Source organism: Phasianus colchicus, chromosome 3 (assembly GCF_987193195.1).
Source record: "Phasianus colchicus chromosome 3, bPhaCol1.hap1.1, whole genome shotgun sequence".
NCBI lineage: Eukaryota > Metazoa > Chordata > Aves > Galliformes > Phasianidae > Phasianus > Phasianus colchicus.
In genome coordinates this window covers 37288813-37306978 of record NC_143438.1, presented here as the reverse complement: position 1 = coordinate 37306978, position 18166 = coordinate 37288813, and the positions used below count along the sequence as shown (strand labels likewise).

At 42.8% G+C, this 18166-nt stretch overlaps 1 protein-coding gene across 2 annotated transcripts in view; it reads right to left on the bottom strand.

Annotated features, from left to right (window-relative positions):
* The window catches only part of ZNF516 (zinc finger protein 516), a 103823-nt gene that overhangs the window by 14203 nt on the left and 71454 nt on the right, over positions 1 to 18166 (bottom strand). For both annotated transcript variants that reach the window (XM_031589045.2, XM_090137299.1), the window contains exon 3: positions 2854 to 4341. In XM_031589045.2, coding sequence (XP_031444905.2) covers positions 2854 to 4341 — 1488 coding nt within the window. The remainder of the gene's footprint in view (positions 1 to 2853; positions 4342 to 18166) is intronic.

Below are 18166 nucleotides of genomic sequence, written 5' to 3'. Positions count from 1 at the left end.
GGTGCACTCAATTCCGTCATCGATGTCATTGATAAAAATGTTAAAGAGCACCGGTCCCATGACAGACCCCTGGGGGATGCCACTCGTTACTGGATATATGCTCTTCTCCAACTTTCCATATTACCACACACTCTGAAGCAGAAAATGTTTTTTTCTGCTATCAAGTAACAGAAAAATCTGACCTGTCTTCTTGTTTATACCACCACAGTAACCCTGTTGCATTCAGAAACATTGAGGCTCATTTCCTCCTCCATCCACACGCACAACATGTGCACCCTGGTGAACACAGCTCCCCACCCAGGAACCAGGGCAGATGAGGCATTAGTAACAAGCTCTGAAGCAGCCCAAAAGTTGTCCCAGCAGCATTCATGGAAGCACACTTCCCATCTCATGTTTTTAGGAGGGAAGGCTGAGAATTGCTGTTGTAAGCCAAAGTGCCCAAATGCAGAGGTGAATGGATCAGCCCTTTTATCAACCCCCTCCCTGGCAGTTACTTAATGGCAGTTATCTTAAAACACAGGTGGAAAAAGGGAGATAGCATCAAGGTATGGTTGCCATTGTTGTATATCCTAAGGACACCATAAGGCTTTTGATACTCCAGAGCTTTGTACTCTGGGCATCACTGCTGCAAGTAATAGTCCCATGATTCAGCACTCAGGACACACTCCTTACAGGTGAACAAAAGATGCTGGATATCCGGCTACAAGTATCAGTGAATTCAAGTAGATGAGGGCGACCATGTGAATGAGAGCTCCTGTGAGAACAGCTTTCAAAGCTGTCTTAAGCCCCAAGGAGAGAGCACAGCTGCTGCCATAACCCCACCTTTCCAAGGACCACAAATGATATAAATACTGCAAACAAAATAAATAACTACTGTTTATGTGTAACAATAAGATTTTCTCTATGAGTGCTCAGGAAGTTTGGGCAGCACAAAACAAACCTATTCCAAGCACAGAAGCTTTGCGAATGCAGCTGTATCACTACAGAACACACAATTTTCCAAGGACATGTTGGAATAAACACAAATGTAAAAGAAAGGGTCCCAGAAATAAATCAAGGCTCCCCAGAGGAAGTTAAACCCTGCACAACCACACGCTAAAATATTCCAGTATGTTCCAAGATGAGGACATACTAATGCACAACACCCAAGTAAAGTCTATCAGGAACATTCGAAGAGGAAAAAAGCATGTGACAAATAGTCTAAGTAGGATTTTTCATTGTCCCTTATGTCACAATTGCCATATGAAGATTTAATTGCATGCTGCATACTGACAGAAACTCAAAGGGCTCAGCCTAGGACTATGTGTTAGTTCAGATAAGGATCGTTTAGCCTCCTCTATTTGCAGTTGGGAGGCTCTTGTTCCTTTTGCCTGCAACAGCTTTTTATAAGGACATTCCCAGCCACTGTGGTGCTGAAAGGGGACTCAGCTAAGATTTGTAAGTGAACTGGCCCTGCATTTGTAGAAACTGATAAAATCCTTCTCCTCTTTTCCTTAACAAAAACCATGATCTTGATGCTCCTCACAGTAATTACACAGCCTCTAAGCACCTGCTAAATGATTTACTCAATAGTGATAACAGTCAACTCTTATGCAACATTACTTTTTATCTGATTGAGTAAAACCAAGAACAGAGTGGCTTAAAGGTGCACCTCATTCACTATTTGGCTTCCCTGTCTTCTCCGAAAGGCTTGCACAAAGACCTGACTGAACATAATGAGTCTTCCCCTGCCTCATGGCTGCCAGAGCAGTCAACCTGCGTACGGCTTCTGGGAACTAGGCCACCACTGGCCCTAGACTACCAGCTTTTCAATTTCCCATATTTCAGCCCTCACTGTAAAATGGGCTCATAAGCTCATACTCCTTTGACAAAAAGTCAGTTCTTGCACAGCTTCTATTAAGAGAAGAAATGTTTAAGAAATCTGGACAGCTTACAAATGGCAAAAGCTGGGACTCTAGTTCCCTCTCCAATCCCACATGCCCTTCCCAATAGTAATAAATCACTGTGTCTTTAAGTTTCCAACGAGGCAAACTAATTTTGGCAGATACTCAGAAGTGTATGGTTTCAAATGCAAATGCACAGGTTTCTTTTTTATTATATATATATATATTGTTTTGTTTTGTTTTTACATGGCAGTTGACTGGCAAGAGATAGAAGGAGAGCTGTGGTACTTACATTTTTATTCCCTGAACTTTAAACTGGTTATTTGCACAGCAGTCTTTCCTGCTTATGTGAATTAGCAGGTAACATATTCAGCTCCACCTCTTTTTAATTATAAACTTACATACAGATCAAAAGAATCGTTTGAAAAATACCATAGCAGTCTTTGATACGGACAAGGAAGATCTTAAGACTTTTGTCAAGAAAGACAAAGGACACTGACAAGTGATTATCTCTTTCTGCTGTTGGAAGACTTGTTTGCAGACAAAATTGTACAAAACCTCCGAAATAACATCACAGATAAGCCCCAGAGGATGTTTATTTTGCCCGAAGCAAAAAGATTATGATGTTTGCCATCACCAGCATATCGCTAGAATCATAGTGTGACAGCACATCTGTGTAACTCTAGCCTGCTTGAAGCAAGGGGACAAAGGAACAGTAACACTCCAGGTGGAACCAAATACATTTAACCCGCGACAGAAATGTCACGCAGTGCATGAGGGGGGATGCCACAATGTTAGAGATCAGTAAACAAATCTATTCAAGCCTATCCAGAAATGATAGAACACTGAATTAATAATCCCAACAGCTAAGAAGAGGGGAGGAAACTGCTAAACAACATGTTGTGACTCAGATTGAAGAAAGAGCAAGCAAGCCATGTCCCCAGCTCTGGAAGGGCTTGTGAAATCTTACCTGCGTGATCCAGGACTGGGCTGTTGGCACCACAGGTTTGGTACAACGAAGCAAGGTCCTTTGGAATGTATGTTTTAAAGATATTTAAAATGTCCAAACGTTTCTCATGCCCATCTGATCCCAGATCCTGTTTGTTGGTGTGTAAAACCGAGGAGACTCCTGCTGCACCAGGCTGGGGCTGCATCAGTGGACTTGCTCGGGTCACGGCTGTGCAGTTTGCCAATGTCCTCATCTCATTCCCAGCCTTTATGTGAGACTCCCTCTGAGGCACCGATGGCTCTTCATGTTTAATGTACTGCTCGCTTTTGCAAAGGGGATGATACTGCGGCGGTGGGTTGTATTTGGCCTTCATGGAATCAGATGCACAGTGCTTACCTGAAGGGAGAAAACCAGTACTTCCCTGGGGAACCACGTACTTTTCCACTTGTTTATTGTTGGTAGGCTGCATGCTAGGCCTGGATATGACTGTCTGAGTAGGCGTTATGCTTCCACTATAGGCTCCCATTTGCATAAGTTTGGAATTTGTTTCATATTTATTTTTCAGCGGAGGCTGTTGTGCTGCTGTGCTGTATTGCTCCTGTGAATGGTTTACTTTGGGCTGTCTGTACCCATCCAGACCTGATAAGCAAGGACCACAGTGGCCAAATGCATGACTGTCCTTTGACTGATGCATACTCCCAGACTTAGCAGTCATCCCAACAGAAAGAGAACTGCTTTTGGACCCTGGTAATGCACTTGGCACTTGAGTACGTGTAAATCTGGCAACGGGCAAAGGCTGGCATTCCTTACCACCAAGAACAGGAGGGGGACCAGTACGCCCACTCCTTGCCAGGAAAACCAGGTTGTTTTTAATACTCTTGAATCCATTCTGTTGAACCCATGGGGGTACCATTGAGTTACAGCTGATTTTGTGCAAAATTCTTTTGTGCATCCACAGGACCTCAGGGTAGTAGGTCTTGTGACTGCAGAAAGGACATGGGTAGATAATTAAAGCAGCCTGCAAGGATATATTCAAATTTTTATTGCATGAATTATCCCTTGTTGATTTTTCACTCAAATCAAGTGGAGCTGCCTCTTCAGCTTCAGCACCTTTTTCTATCAGAGGATGCTCCCTGTGTAAGTCTAGTAAATTTTCTCTAGAGTGACTAGCTTGCATTTCAAGTGATGTTTTCAAGTCCATGACCATGTTTGAAGATGTCTGGCCCACACCTGAAACAAAGCCAGCAAAGTGACTGGAGCAAGGAAGTCCTTGGCTGTGGTGAAATGCTGGCATCTTTATATCTGCAGAACCTTTCAGATCCTGGTATTTCGAAAAGGGCTCCTTGATGACACTCTCCACTGTGGACATCAATGCTGGAATCTCTGGTTTAGATTCATTGGCCTCATTTTCTCTGGCATTGTGGCTTCCCAGCTTCGTAGTTTCCTCCAACTGAGATGTGACCATGGGCATTTCCTCTTCAGAAAAACTGCAGTGGTATGGCTTTTCATCTGAATGGAACAAACAAAAAACATAATTGTCACTTAATAGAAAAAGAAGTACAACAGACAAAGCAAAAATCAAGAATAAAGTAAGGTAGAAGGATAAAAGAACAACTTTGGAATTAGTATGTGATGTAGTAATGACATATTACAAACTAAATGTACTGTATAAGCAAGAAAACTGTGAAATAAGACACAACTGTTTGATTCCCTTTTAACAATCACTGTGAAGTCTGGACAACCTCTCTAATGCTGGACATTTTGAAGAAAAAAACAATTCAATAATATACTCACGTTAAAATTCTGTGACTAAGAAAGATAAACAAATATGCAGCCATTTAATTCTTTAACAAAAGCAAAGATAATGGAGCCAGATAAGACTGACCTAGTTAAAGGTCTGTCAGCATTTCCATTACAAGCCCCTATTTTCAAAGGGTTTATAACTCAGCAATAAAAATTGGCTCCACACTGAAACTAAGAATATAAGCAGATAGAGAGTACAGAATAAATTGCTCACTTAAGAGAGACTTTAGCAGTGGCCCAATATAAAAGATGAGTCACGGAGAACGTAAACTTTGGGTTTTCTGTCTGTTAGTTTAAAGCAGACACATTTTTATTTTAACATATGTTTATATTTTGAGTCAAACTTTAGGTAAATTTTATGACAGCTCAATCTACTGAGGGATAAAGAATTCATTCATTGTCAGCCACTGAGATTACAGAATTCAAGCCAGACTTTCAATTCTTCTCAGTTTCTCCTTTGCTGCTCAGCTCTCCAGAGCAAATTTATCTAACACACGTCCTGGAAAGGGAACATACTGGGCAGTAATTAAAGCAGGTTAGAGGGACGCAGAAGAATAGGATTTGTTTGCTTAGAGCGCAGCTACCTTCGCCCGCTAACACAATGCTTATCTCTCAGAGCTGCTGATAAAGTCGTTGAATCCCTCCAAATCAGTTCACAAATCAATTCCAGAGAGATTTTCATCACAGCAGTAATGCTTACTTCACTGAATCCATTTAACATGTAACTGAATTGAATCATCTGACAAACTTTCAGTTTCAATTAACATGCAGTTAATGAGCCTCTGCCTGGCAAGTGTAAAGAGACTATGCTCCATCTAAAATGCCACCAGTTCAAAGAGGAGTGGTGAGAATGGGAAAGGGGCAAACTGCTCTGTAGCATATCCTCTCCCATCAACTCATAAAAGCGCTTCAGAAAACCAAGTGCTGTTCCTTAGCAGGACGCAGTGCCACTGACATTCTTCTAAATGGCACAATGGAAGAAGCATGTCTCCTGGAGTTGGAGTTTCACTTCCAATAGAGTCTACTTAACCTCATCGTCAATTCAAAGAGAATAAATAAATAAATAAATCCCAAACCTAAAAATCACAGAATGGCCTGGGTTGGAAAGGGACCACAAGGATCATCAAGCTCCAAGCCCCCTGCCACAGGCAGGGCCACCAACCTCCACATTTAATACTAGACCAGGCTGCCCAGGGCCCCATCCAATCTGGCCTTGAACACCTTCAGGGATGGGGCATTCACAGTCTCTCTGGGCAGCCTGTTCCAGAACCTCACCACTCTCACAGTAAAGAGCTAAGTAATTAGGTTAAAAATAACCCATAAGATTTCCAGTCCTGCAGGGCTGAGCGCTCACTCTGCCAAGATCATTTTCCTTTCAAATTCTCCAAGGGGATAAACTCAGGAAAAAAAAACGTAACTCCCCCAAACTTGTTTTTCCTGTGTTGCAGGGGGCAGGACTTTGGGAAAGCACATGCCTGGCACTATTGGCTAAGTTTACCGTTTGAAACAAAGACGCTGCATGCAGCAGTGAAATCTGACACTGCACATCTGCGTTACTTTCAAAGCACATCTGTCAAAGCCCAAAATATCTGTGCTCCTAAATAAGATTTTAAGGCTTCCCTTTACGATCACAAGGAGTGGGTCCTTTGATCAGCGCAGTAAATAATGAAGGAAAGCAAAACCAAATCATTCAATTGCAGCAGCATTCAGCGGGGGCTGAACCAGCCTCCAGGCTAAGCTCAGCCCAGCACAGAGACATGGGAGGTGTGGAGCACCCCAAGTCTGCTGCCAGGGCTGAGGAGCCTCAGTGACTCCTCCATCCTCACAGTTGTTATCCCATCATTTTGGTCAACTTGGCTGCAATGAAGGTGCATGGCCAAGAGGCCAGCAGCTGTGGGGAGCTCTGCCTATCTGGTGCTCCTCAGTGTCTCCTGACTTTGTCCAAACCCACACACTGTGCTGTTTCAGCCAAACTGAATGAGGCAGACTGACGCTGAGGTATAGCAAGGTCTACGCCTCTAAGTCTGTGCTTAAGGAGAGGGGAGGATACAGATGAACAGATCACAGATCTGTGTGCCCTAACAGTTGTGTAGAAAGCCTGGGAGATGGCTACGGCCCTTTTTGGCCCTCCCAGGTTAGTGCAGCTAACAAGAAAAAGGGATTTTCCAGGTGGGAAATGTAGCACAGAATATGAAAATGGTGTTGGTGTTGGTGATGAGGTAAATCTGGGCACTCCTACAATGCTGACATCAGACAGTGCCAGTGCAACACACAAAAATCATAGAATCACAGAATGGCCTGGGTTGAAAAGGACCACAGTTATCATCTAGTTTCAACTCCCCTGCCATGTGCAGGGTCGCCAACCACCAGACCAGGCTGCTCAGACCATATAACACAGCTTCTAGCACCTTACAGTAGCATCTTGGTACATTCAGTTCTTCCAGCAGCTCGCACAAACAGTACTAAACATTATCAGAAATAATTTTAAAGATCAGAAGAGGAGCTTCAGAAGCAGAATTTGTATTAAATGCTTAAGCATTTAATAACAATTTTAGCTTCTAACAATAAAATGACAGAAAAAAATAAAATTCTAAAATCAGCACTAAACAAACACACTGCTACCTCTCTCCTCCATGATGTGCCCACACACAACCCAAGTCTCTATGGATGTCCTCTCATCTGCCCCAGGGACCCAACACCTACAGCAGGGCCAGGGCTGCCCCATCCCCACGGCGTGTTGGGAAGCATGGGCTGGGTGCAGCAGGCAGCAAGAGCTGGGGAAGAAGGGGAAATAGCACATTGCCCAGTAATAGCATCACAACCTTTTTAGAAAAATAGATGAAATTTATTTCTGCCCGCTCCCAGCCGCTTGCCCCAGCTGAAAAGGGGTACTAACAATCCTTTTAAATCACTGGTATAAAATATTGCTCTAACCAGTGCAGTGCAGGCATTACTGTCACCAGAAACTTTCGAGATTTTATTATGGCCAGGTCAAAGCAAAAAGTCATGAATGGGATGCCTTTTGCACAATCTCCAGGGACTATAACTCATGTTCCCCATTGAAAGACTTCTTGGCTAAGCACTCTCTCATTTTCTTCCCTTCAGTTTCTGTCATCTTCTTATTTTCATCTTAATTCCTTTGCTTATTACCCAAAACAGCAGTTTATCTCTAGTACTTGAGAGTGACAAAGGTCCTTTTGCCACAGCCTTAAAGCGTTACAGGTTTTGTGTGCTGCAGCCAGCTAGCCAGCCAACACTTGCAGCAGAGGAATTCTGTCAAGTGCTCAGGAAGAAGGTGGCTGCTGATGCCATCTCATGCCTTCAGTTTGAAAATAGCTTCAGGTATTGGTACTCCTAAATTAGATGTTAAAGCTTCTCTTTAGGATTTTTTGGACGTAGCTTAACATAAAACAGACCACAGCAGGACAAAGTAGAATTGCTTAAAACACTATATGGGAAGCACAGGTCCAGAAATACAAGAACACCTGGGGATTCAACCACTTCTTCAGAAACACACATCTGACTTCTACTCCTTAGTTACATATCTTACACAGGCAGACAAAAGAGAATCCAATTCCTCCCCACACAACCCCCTTCTTTCCTCTTCCTTCTCACAAGCACAGACTCCCGTTATTTCCTCCCAGCTCTGACCTTCTCAGAACCAGAATTCAGAATGGGCTGCACAGCTGTTTGAATTCATGAGGCTTCCTACACAGTAAACCAGGCTACATGCCTAAGGACAATGAAACCGTGATTTTTATTCAAAATCTATTCAGAATAGAATTCAGAACCATCTAGAAATTGGCCCCTTTTCTGGATAGCACTGTAACACAAAGAATTGAGGGAAAGGAGCAGATGTGATGTGTTTGATTTTCAGTAAACATCTGATAGTGATTTGCACTTTGATATGAATGCTATGACTTGATTTGGAAACTGAAAATAAATTCTGATAAAAGCAAAGGATAACATTGGAAAAAGGTGCAATATTGCAAAGATCTGTATGAGGTCCTATTTCACTTGATATTTTCCTTAATGATCCAGAAGAGACTCTAGACAGCATGCTAACTGAAGTTTCCAAGAAATACCACATTTGGAGGAACTGCAGAAATAATGGGGACAAGGAAGTAATGCACAGGGACTTGGAGAGAATAGAAATGCAGCCTGAAAATAATCAAATGAGATTCATTCTGAAAGAAAGCAGGCTAAGACAAGTGAAGGGAAGTGATCCAAAAACCCCATGCAGTGGGAGGGCAAAAGCTGGGATGGAGCAATGCCGAAAAGAACAGATGTTACAGGAGACAACAAGTTGTACTAGGTGAGGTTCTTCAGCATAACTTTCACAAACAAAAGCATGCTATAAAACTAAAACTACTCCTCTAAAAAGGACACTTAAGATGAAGGCAGTGCCAGCTGCATTGTTATACGAGCATTAAACATAATATATACACCGCAATCATCGGCAGTACGGAGTAGCCTGCATCAAGTACAGTCCACGGCAAGGGGAAGAGTCAAAAGCAGGTATGCAGTACAAAACTGTGGCATTTTACCCCAAGAAAGGAAGGTCCATCAAAAACACACCACGCTCTCAGAATATCTGAGCAGACCTGCAAATATGAACAAGTTTGGAGGAGTTTCAAAGAACTGTGACAGAAAAGTAACCAAGTATGACATAAAGATTAAGAGTAAAATGTCCCTAATCTCGCTGGTGGAAGACAGCAAGGTGACAGGCTAGCGCCTGCAGGCTCTTGAGGAGCACCAGGTTCCCAAAGAGAATTATGTCATCCTGAGCACTGGAGTGTATCACAACAATAAGATATAATTGCAAACAGGAAAACTTCCAATGACTAAAAAAATAACCTCCCAGTTGTGTGTATTTGTAGAGTAAATATCAAGGGAAGAGTTGGAACACCACACGGAATGTGAAACTTAGATGAAACACTACTTATGTAGGATAAAAATCAATCATTTTCATAGGGAGACAGAAAGCATGACTTAGTTCTTCCCTTTGCTCTACTCACACAGAAAACCAAATCCCCTTCTAAGCTAATATCCACACAGTAGGGCTGCGTTGTGCGCACACACCAAAAACAGCCTTTTCATACTAAATCCCTACAGGGTTAGCCAAGAGAGGGACTCCTGGGGAATTCACCAATGAGCCCTGATCCTGTTTAGCAGTGTGCTGATCCTCTGGGCACAGCTCACGCTGTTCAAAGAGACCCACTGTCTGTTCTGTTGAGTATTATTTGCTTCCCAGTGACAATGCCCTGTCCCAAGGTTCTTATCCCCTACACCATCCGTTTTTGGCCCCAGCTGCATTACATAGCAGAATCCCAACATGGAGTTAAAGTGGATGCGAGGTGAGAGACAACTCCAGTGCATGCTCTTAGGTTTCCTTATAGCACAAGGCTGCTTGCTGCAGTGAGATACCAGGAAGAAAAAGTTATCTTGTTTTGCTACAGCCAGTGTCTCATCTGAAAAGCTCACCTTGCTCTATATGTTGTTGGATATTTTTAGATGCAGCTGCAACAGCTTCTCAATAATTCACAAAAACAGATGAACACGATTAGACTGGAATAGTCAATACTGCGTGACAGGGCACGCCAGCAGATAAGAGGGTAATACTGAAGGATAAAAAGCACACGACCAACTAATAACCCTCTTCCTCTTGAACTAATTTTAGAACGAGGGTGCTTTTGGCTGAAGTTTGAGGTTTTTAACAGAGCAAACCAAATACACCTCTTGAGATTGAGATGCCGCCCAACACAGGGGGTTCATCAGCCTCCTAATTCTCCCCACCCCACAATGACTTCACTGCAGCTATGTCGGAGGGAAAGCCAGAGGTCAGCCGTGCATAGAAACAAGTCCAAGATGCTCCAAGACATCCTGTTTTTTTTCCCAGTCATCTGGTCACGAACAAGAAGTTTCTGTTTAATATCACACTGCTTTTCCTTATTGTTATCAGCAGCTTTTTTTTTTTTTCTTGACTACATATTGGGACTTACCTATTCCCTTCTAAGCTATGAGCTGTGTATTTGTAACAGCACTATATTGTCATCATTGAGCAAATGACTCCAGAGGCAGCTGGAATGCTTGACTTCTCTTGATACCGACACACCATTTTTAGCATACTGATCAGACTAGCTGCCCTTTGGTTTAGCTTTCTTTATGATCTCCATTCTCCTTTTATAAACCTTACAGTTCCTAAAATGATTCTCAATTACTTTTTTTAATCTCATGTCTTACAATTTCAAGACAAGGATGCATAATGGTCATTATCAAATTTCTACCAAACTGGGAGTAGATGTGGAAGACAAAAAGTATCATCTCTCAAGAACAGAAAAGAACTGCAGATTTGTATCACTGTTTTTTGGGAGTGGGCCTAGGGAAGGGAAATTATTATCTGAGCAAGGCAAATTTTAATGATTTCAGGAACCTTACAGCAGCAAAATTTCATTTCTTTCCACTCTTTTTTTCCTCAAACAGAACTATTATGGTTGCTATGATGATTAAATGACTAATGCTTGGATCCCTACACATCAACATTTATTGCAGCAGTATTATTCTTCACTTATTTTTCTTGCACATTTGTTTCAGGCTTCCCTCTTCCTTCCTATTCCTGAAACAACAATTTACAGGCTTATACCAAAGGCCAATTTGTTTTATTTTTTCAATTTTACACTCTGCAACTTTTAACTTCACTCACAAGTTTCTCCTTGCTGTTAAACATCCACATTCTCATGCTGCCCTAGCTCTTCAGAAATCACATTCCTAGCATGCAAACAGCCAAGCGTCCCATCACATTGCTCACTTCTTCACAGAAGAACTGCGGATGGTCCATGAGATGAATGAGAAAAACGACAGCCCAGTCCAGCGCTCCCAACACTGATTCTCCATCTGACTAATCTCTCTTGCATTGTCTGGGAGGACACCTGCTGCTTGTGGAAACAAAACCCACTGAGCTCTTACAATCTGGGCAGCAGAAAACATGAATAGGCAACCATCAGTCTAATTCAATAAAGTCTGCTCAGTGCTGGACTGCACATGTTGTGGGTTGTCGCCTTTTTTTTTTTTTTTTAATTATTTCAGATTATTATTATCAGAGCCACTGACTGCATTAGTTTTGCACTTTGGAAAGAATGTGAAAGGTCACTGAGCTGATCAGAAAAAAAATACCAAAATTTTAGTTGATTAAATTTGAAACTTAACCTTTAAATGTGAGTGAAATCCGAGACTGAGAACAGTTACGGTAAAGCACACAAAGGACCTCTTCTACAAGGTATTCCCTAGCTCAGTAAAATTACAAATTCCTTTGCACAGCAGAAATGCTTTAGAGTTATGTCACACTTCAAGGATCTTTTTTTTTTTTTTTTTTTTTTAAAGGGGCCTGAAACCACCCTCCACCCACACAGCTCCAGCTGCAAATGCCTGCAGGTTTACTGGAATTTCAAGCACTATCTGGGAATATGTACTAACAAAGTAACAGAGAAATTAAGAGGGGAAGGGCATCACATCCAAAGTCTGGCTGAAGCTTGTGTTGATAAAAAAAATAGCATGAAAGTTCACAGGGAATTTTTTCTCTCTAGCTACTTGTATTTTTCCTCAAAGAATATTTGGCTTTGTTGTCTAGGGTACCAATGCTACAAGCCTTTCAAAGGCCAGCTGACTGCAGAAGCAGCTCCATGTGCAAATGATTCTACTCTTCCTTTGCATTTCTTTCTATCACCCTCAGCTTCAGATGTGCTGGCAAGCTCATGCTGATGCCTAAATTCAAGCTCTCTTCTGGGACATGTCTTCCAGGTATCAGCCTGAACAGATTCACCACAGATTATTATTATTATTATTATTATTATTTAATCTCAGAGTGAGGGAGAGAAGCACCTGCAGTAGAACAGAGAACAAAGTGCACATGTGGGCAAAACGGCTGCTGCTGGCAGCGTGCCACTGACAAACACCACATTTTCAGTGTTTATAGTGTCACTGAACACCTCCTCGCTGAGATTTTGGTAAGTCATTAGATACATGGTACAGATGAATTTTGGACAATGGCAGAGCTAGTGCTCACTTACCAACCCTTTGGTCTCAGCATTCCTCACAAGGAATGCCACATCTTGCTCTCATCCCCAGCAGAGACCTGAGACAGCTGTCAGTGAGCATCCTCAGCCATCACCAGTGGCAGGGGCACAGCAGGGAGGCTGGCACCATGCTGCTGGTGACACCAGCAAGACCCCAAGCAGGGGACCAGCCTGCCCAGCCATGTCTCACAGCCACACACAAGAGCATCAGGCACACATTGCCTCTGTCAGGCAAAGGAAAGTGAACTGTCCACATTACACAAAGCTTTTGCACCTCTGTCACCATGCCAAAAACTGGCTTTTCTTTCTAAAAGAAACTTAATGCACAAGCACATGCACAGGAAAACAGAGTCACAGAACGGCTTAGGTTGGAAGGGACCTTAAAGATTATCTAGTTCATCAGGCAACCAGTGACAGCACCATACGGGTTTGAAAAGTACAGGTACCTTCACAGTCCTTTCACCTTCTGGATAGTGAGAGAATGGCAAGCCCTTATCTACAAATTCAGGGGAACAGAGAGAAAGAGAGATGACTACGCTACACAGGACTGGTGCAAAATGCTTGTAGACATGGCTTGCCAAAATGAAAACTGTACAATTTGGCATTGCCTTAATATCGCTGATCATAAAGTATTTAAAGAAAATTATGAGATATAAAACCCTTGGAATGCTTTGCAAAATTAGGAAGTAATTAGGCCAGATGATACCAATTTGACTGTAACACAGTTTTGTCCTAATTCCAGACTTAACAGCAATGCCGCATTAACTGGTTCAAAACTTAAGTGCAGTACTTCCAGTGCACTGCTAGGCATTTCGCTGTGTGTGGCCCTGCTTGTTAAATGCAGCACAGGTAGAAGGGGGGAAAAGGAAAGACTATTAACTCAGCAGGACACATAATTAAATTTGAGAGGGTTAGATTTGGGTGGTGCTTTTTCATTGTTATTACTTAAGGCAAAGAAAAAAAAATACAAATGGTTTTGATGCAACAAAACTACTAGAAGAGGAGGTGGAAAACTGTGACTCAAATTTACTATTATATTTTCTTTTTTAAGCAAGTGGCAGCCTGCCTTGCCTGGACAGCCATTCCAAACACTCCAAATCTCCCTGGAGATTTTCCCTTTCGTTCCTACAGTCAGACATGCCACAACATCTGCTCCACAGTGCCTTCTTGACCACCACCTGTTCTCCTTACTTCAAGTGTAGTAAGGAAAAAGGTGTTCCAGGCCAGGACTGTGGGCTGGCAGCTACAACACACAGCTTAACATTCCTCAGCCAATATTTCATTTCTCCTATCATTTGTTGAGCGCGGGCAGCTTTTTGCCATATATCATAAAACCCGTTACTAGAGCTGCTCAGTCTAAAAACAGAGGGTACAGCTGCGCTGCAGGCCAGCCTTCTGCCGAAATACCTGCAGCCAATGAACACAGTGTGATAACAGAGGGAGGACGGCTACGGAAATACAGAGCTCTGCATGATCTGACTTACCTTGTTTCTCCTACCAAAGGCCATGCCACCAAGGCTGGTTCCTATGTTCATAGCTTTAAAGTCAGTCAAAGATCTCTACTCTGCACATCAGTCTTGTCAAAGGCAGTGGCATATCACCGAAAGGTGAACTTAAATTATAATTGTGAAAGTATTACAGGTATTTAAAGGTGCTCTAGTTGTATAGTATTTGGGTAGAATTTTTTTATTTTTATTTTTTCCTGCACACTATCAGAGGGAAAAGGACTTCGGAAGGAAAATGGAAGAAAGTAGGGCTGGAATAATAAGGAAGATGCTGGCAGGACAGACTGACATTGGTGGAAACAAGGGGTCAGTGAGGGGTAAGACTGCAGGATCTCAGCTACCCCAATTACATGGGATGCAAGCACCAAGCTGCCATGAAGTCCAGACCTGGTGTGCAGCAGCTCTCATAGATATGGCATGTCACATCTCTGTGTCATGGCAAGAAGGATGTGGCAGGACAAATTAGCATGGGTTGAAGTTTCCTCAAGTGAGGCTTGGTGGCAGGAAGGCTCCAAACTACTAATGCACCAGAAGTTGATTTTAATAGCTCTGCTCTGGCTGGACTGAAGGTGAACTGTAAAGGAACAAGGGTTATCACAGAGGATGGGGGCACAGCCAGAAGGGCAGCAAAAGCCACGCTGCTGAGGTCACCACTGATGTGCTGACTGCAGTGATGGCAATGGCCTTCACTGGGTGCTGGCTTCAAATGACCATATGTGTTGTACATGCAAAACCTGAAGATTCACATGAAAAGCCTCAAGAAAAGGCTAAAAGCCGTGCTTGCCAGTCCCTGTGCTGAGCCTCCAGCATGCCAATGGTGGCATTTGCTCCAGCTGACCTTGTATGGCAGTGATATTCACAGGTTAGTTAATTGCTAGGTAAGTAACATTTCCTTTCCCTTTCCATCTAGCATCCTCCCTTGCTCTTTTGTGTAGAAACAGAGGAAATGGTCACAATAACTATGGGAGGCATTTCCAACAAAGTAAATGGCCTTTCAGACCAGGCTTGAAACAACTCTGTGACAGCCTTGTGGAAATCACTAAAGACATCAGTCATTTACTGGCAACTTCCACAGTACCCCTGAAGAGCTAATAGACAAAGAATCCTGCAACCCACCGCCAGGAACAAGATAACAGAAAAGGCAGTTGTCTGAGGTTGTTTTGAGCTCTTACAGGGATTTCAGGGTTTTAATTTTTTTTTTTTTTTTCTGGTGCTTTTTCTTTTATACTTATTTGAGAGGTAAATTTTAGAGCTCATGAGAGCACCAAAGTTCTTACCTAACTTAAATTCTAGCTTTTAAAAGCTTTTGTAAATGAGCAATAAACCGTAATTTTTAAGAAGTAATTTAAAAGATGTAAGAAATTTGAGCATTTATTCACATCCACCTTTGGATTGCCTTTTTAAAAAAGAGGAAGCCGTCTGGAAAGGAAGTCAGATGAGAATCATCCCATAGTGCATAACGTAGATCAGAAAGGTCAGGAGATGGGGATATCTCAAAGAAGTATTGAAAAAAAAGGAGAACTAGCTGTAAATGTGTTTTATTGAATCTTTCAAAGAATAGAAACATTGTTATGCTAAAAGAAGAAGGGGAGAGAAATCAAGTCCATTAGGAAAAAAAGAAGCAATAACAGCACATCGCATTTAAAATAATTTTCATAGACAATGAACTAGTAATTCTGCAGCTGTGAGTCATGATTACTTATAACACACACTCATTTTAATAAAAGATCATGTTAAAACGCCAAAACTCTAACAACTGAAATTAACTATTGCACATAGCACACAGGAAGCTTCCCAACTTTTCCAATTAGTACCGTGGCTTCAGCTTTAAATGCAGAAGCAAAAGAAATGCTGAAAAACACTGCCACAGGCTGGCTTAATTTGGAATTTCTCCTTTTCAAAAGGATTAAGACACACATGCATATAACCAGAAGGGCTGGAAAGAACTTCAGGTTTCTGTCCTTTCCGTAGTCCTTCTTGTTACATACATTGCAAAAGAGCAGGAAAGGATGTTTAAAAGCAACTTGTAATCTTGGTTTGATAGAAAAGAGCATCTATATTCACATTTACAGCAGACTGCAACCACCATTTTGGGCGAGAAGCCTCATTAACCTCACTTCTGCCTTTTGCTTCCATACTGAGAGCAAGCCCACAGAGAGCTACATAAAAATCCCTGTGCCTGCCAGAGGATTATCAAGTGACTTTAAAATTCAGATGATAGCTACTGAAGTGAGGTGTCCTTAAACAGAAAGACACCTGCCATCTCAGTTCAAAACTCTTATCCTCAGTCTTGAGAAACTAGTGGGATGTAGGAACATCCCACTGAGAACAAGGAAAAAGCTGTGACACTTTTTAGGCAAGGGCTGGGGTCTGGCATATTCTTGCAGTAGCAGTACTGACACCACTTCTCCCCAGGAGCTTCAGTGTTAATTATTCCCCAGCGTTCAGCTCTTCCAGGGAACTGATATTTGGAACCTCAGGGAGACCATCTGCTCTCCCAGCAACACACAGCGGCTCTGCTCACAGAACTCCAGTAGGGCTTAACAGCATGCTGGGGGAGGGATGGGGGGAATGGAGATCACCAAACCACCTCCCAGCCCTACTGCCTGAGGGTGCATCAGCTGTGGGCTCTGTTGTCACACGCAGAGAGAATAAAAAAAGAGGGTGAAGTTATAAAAAAAAGAACTCTTCAGATTACCTGCATCACTTACCTGCTATTTATCTGATCCTTCTGTTAAAACACGATGGATAGGGGTTAGCGGTGGTGATGGGCGTGGTGATAGATGGCCTTTTCCACCCTTAATGATTCTATGGCTCTATGAACCAGGCACTCCCCACCCCAACCACATTTCTCCTTGGAACTGCCTTCAGTCAACAGAATAAAAATTCACCTGAAGAGGATTGGATTTAACGAATGTAGCACAGACAATACATTAATCTGAATTTATATATTTTTTTTCTGTTGAAAAAACAGTGCCTTGAAGTAGCCACGAGACGGAGGTGACACAGTTAAGGGAGTCACCAACCTGCAGCAATTGAGACACACGCAGTGAAGCACAGTCAGAGTGCTGCTGGACTGCACTGTGGTGAAGTTAAAATGCTGTGCTAAGAATTTATTGCTCTTTGCAATACTTCACCTTTTAGAATCATCCTACAGTAGTTCCTGCATCCCAAAGAGCACAGTTAAAGAAACCTTTTATATTCAAACAACGCACAGAAAAAAAAAAAAAGAAAGAATCGGAGTTTTCCTTGCTATTAAAGGGGCTGATATTTCTGCCTGCCAGAGTCACCTCCTGTACATAAACCTCAGCAGCAAGCAGGCACCAGGCAGCTGCCGACGCGCAAGGCAGGAGGAGGCAGCGGCGACCATGGCCGCCCTCACGCTACCGCCAGGTGGCGCTGCCGCCCAGCGGATGAGTCCCACCGCATCAGCGCGGCCCGGGGACGGATAAATAGTAAAAAATGCTTCTCATAAAGAGCAGTGAGGCAGTGGCACAGGCTGCCCAGGGAGGTGGTGAGGTCCATGGAGGTGTTCAGGAGCCGTGTGGATGTGGCACTGAGGGACGTGGTCAGTGGGAGTGGTGGGGGTGGGCTGGCGGCTGGACTGGATGGTCTTAGTGGCCTTTTCCAGCCCCAGTGATTCTATGGTTCTATGTCTCCATACTCCAGCCGAGCAGAAGAAACTTCCTGTGCATGCCTGCAAGATGGAGGCATCCTAACACGTTCTACAAGGATGAGCAACTCACCCTGTGTGAACAAGCTTGCAACCACAAATACAAAGAAAATAAAGGCCTTCTTGTGGTTGCAGCCGTGTGTGGTACAGTGATAAGGGGTGTAATTGGAGAAAGGGTTAAAACAGTGACAGAAAGTACAGAAACTTGATGATCTGTCCTATGTATGATGCTACATAACACTCTCTTGAAATAAATAGTCCCCGACAGGCTAATATAGGTT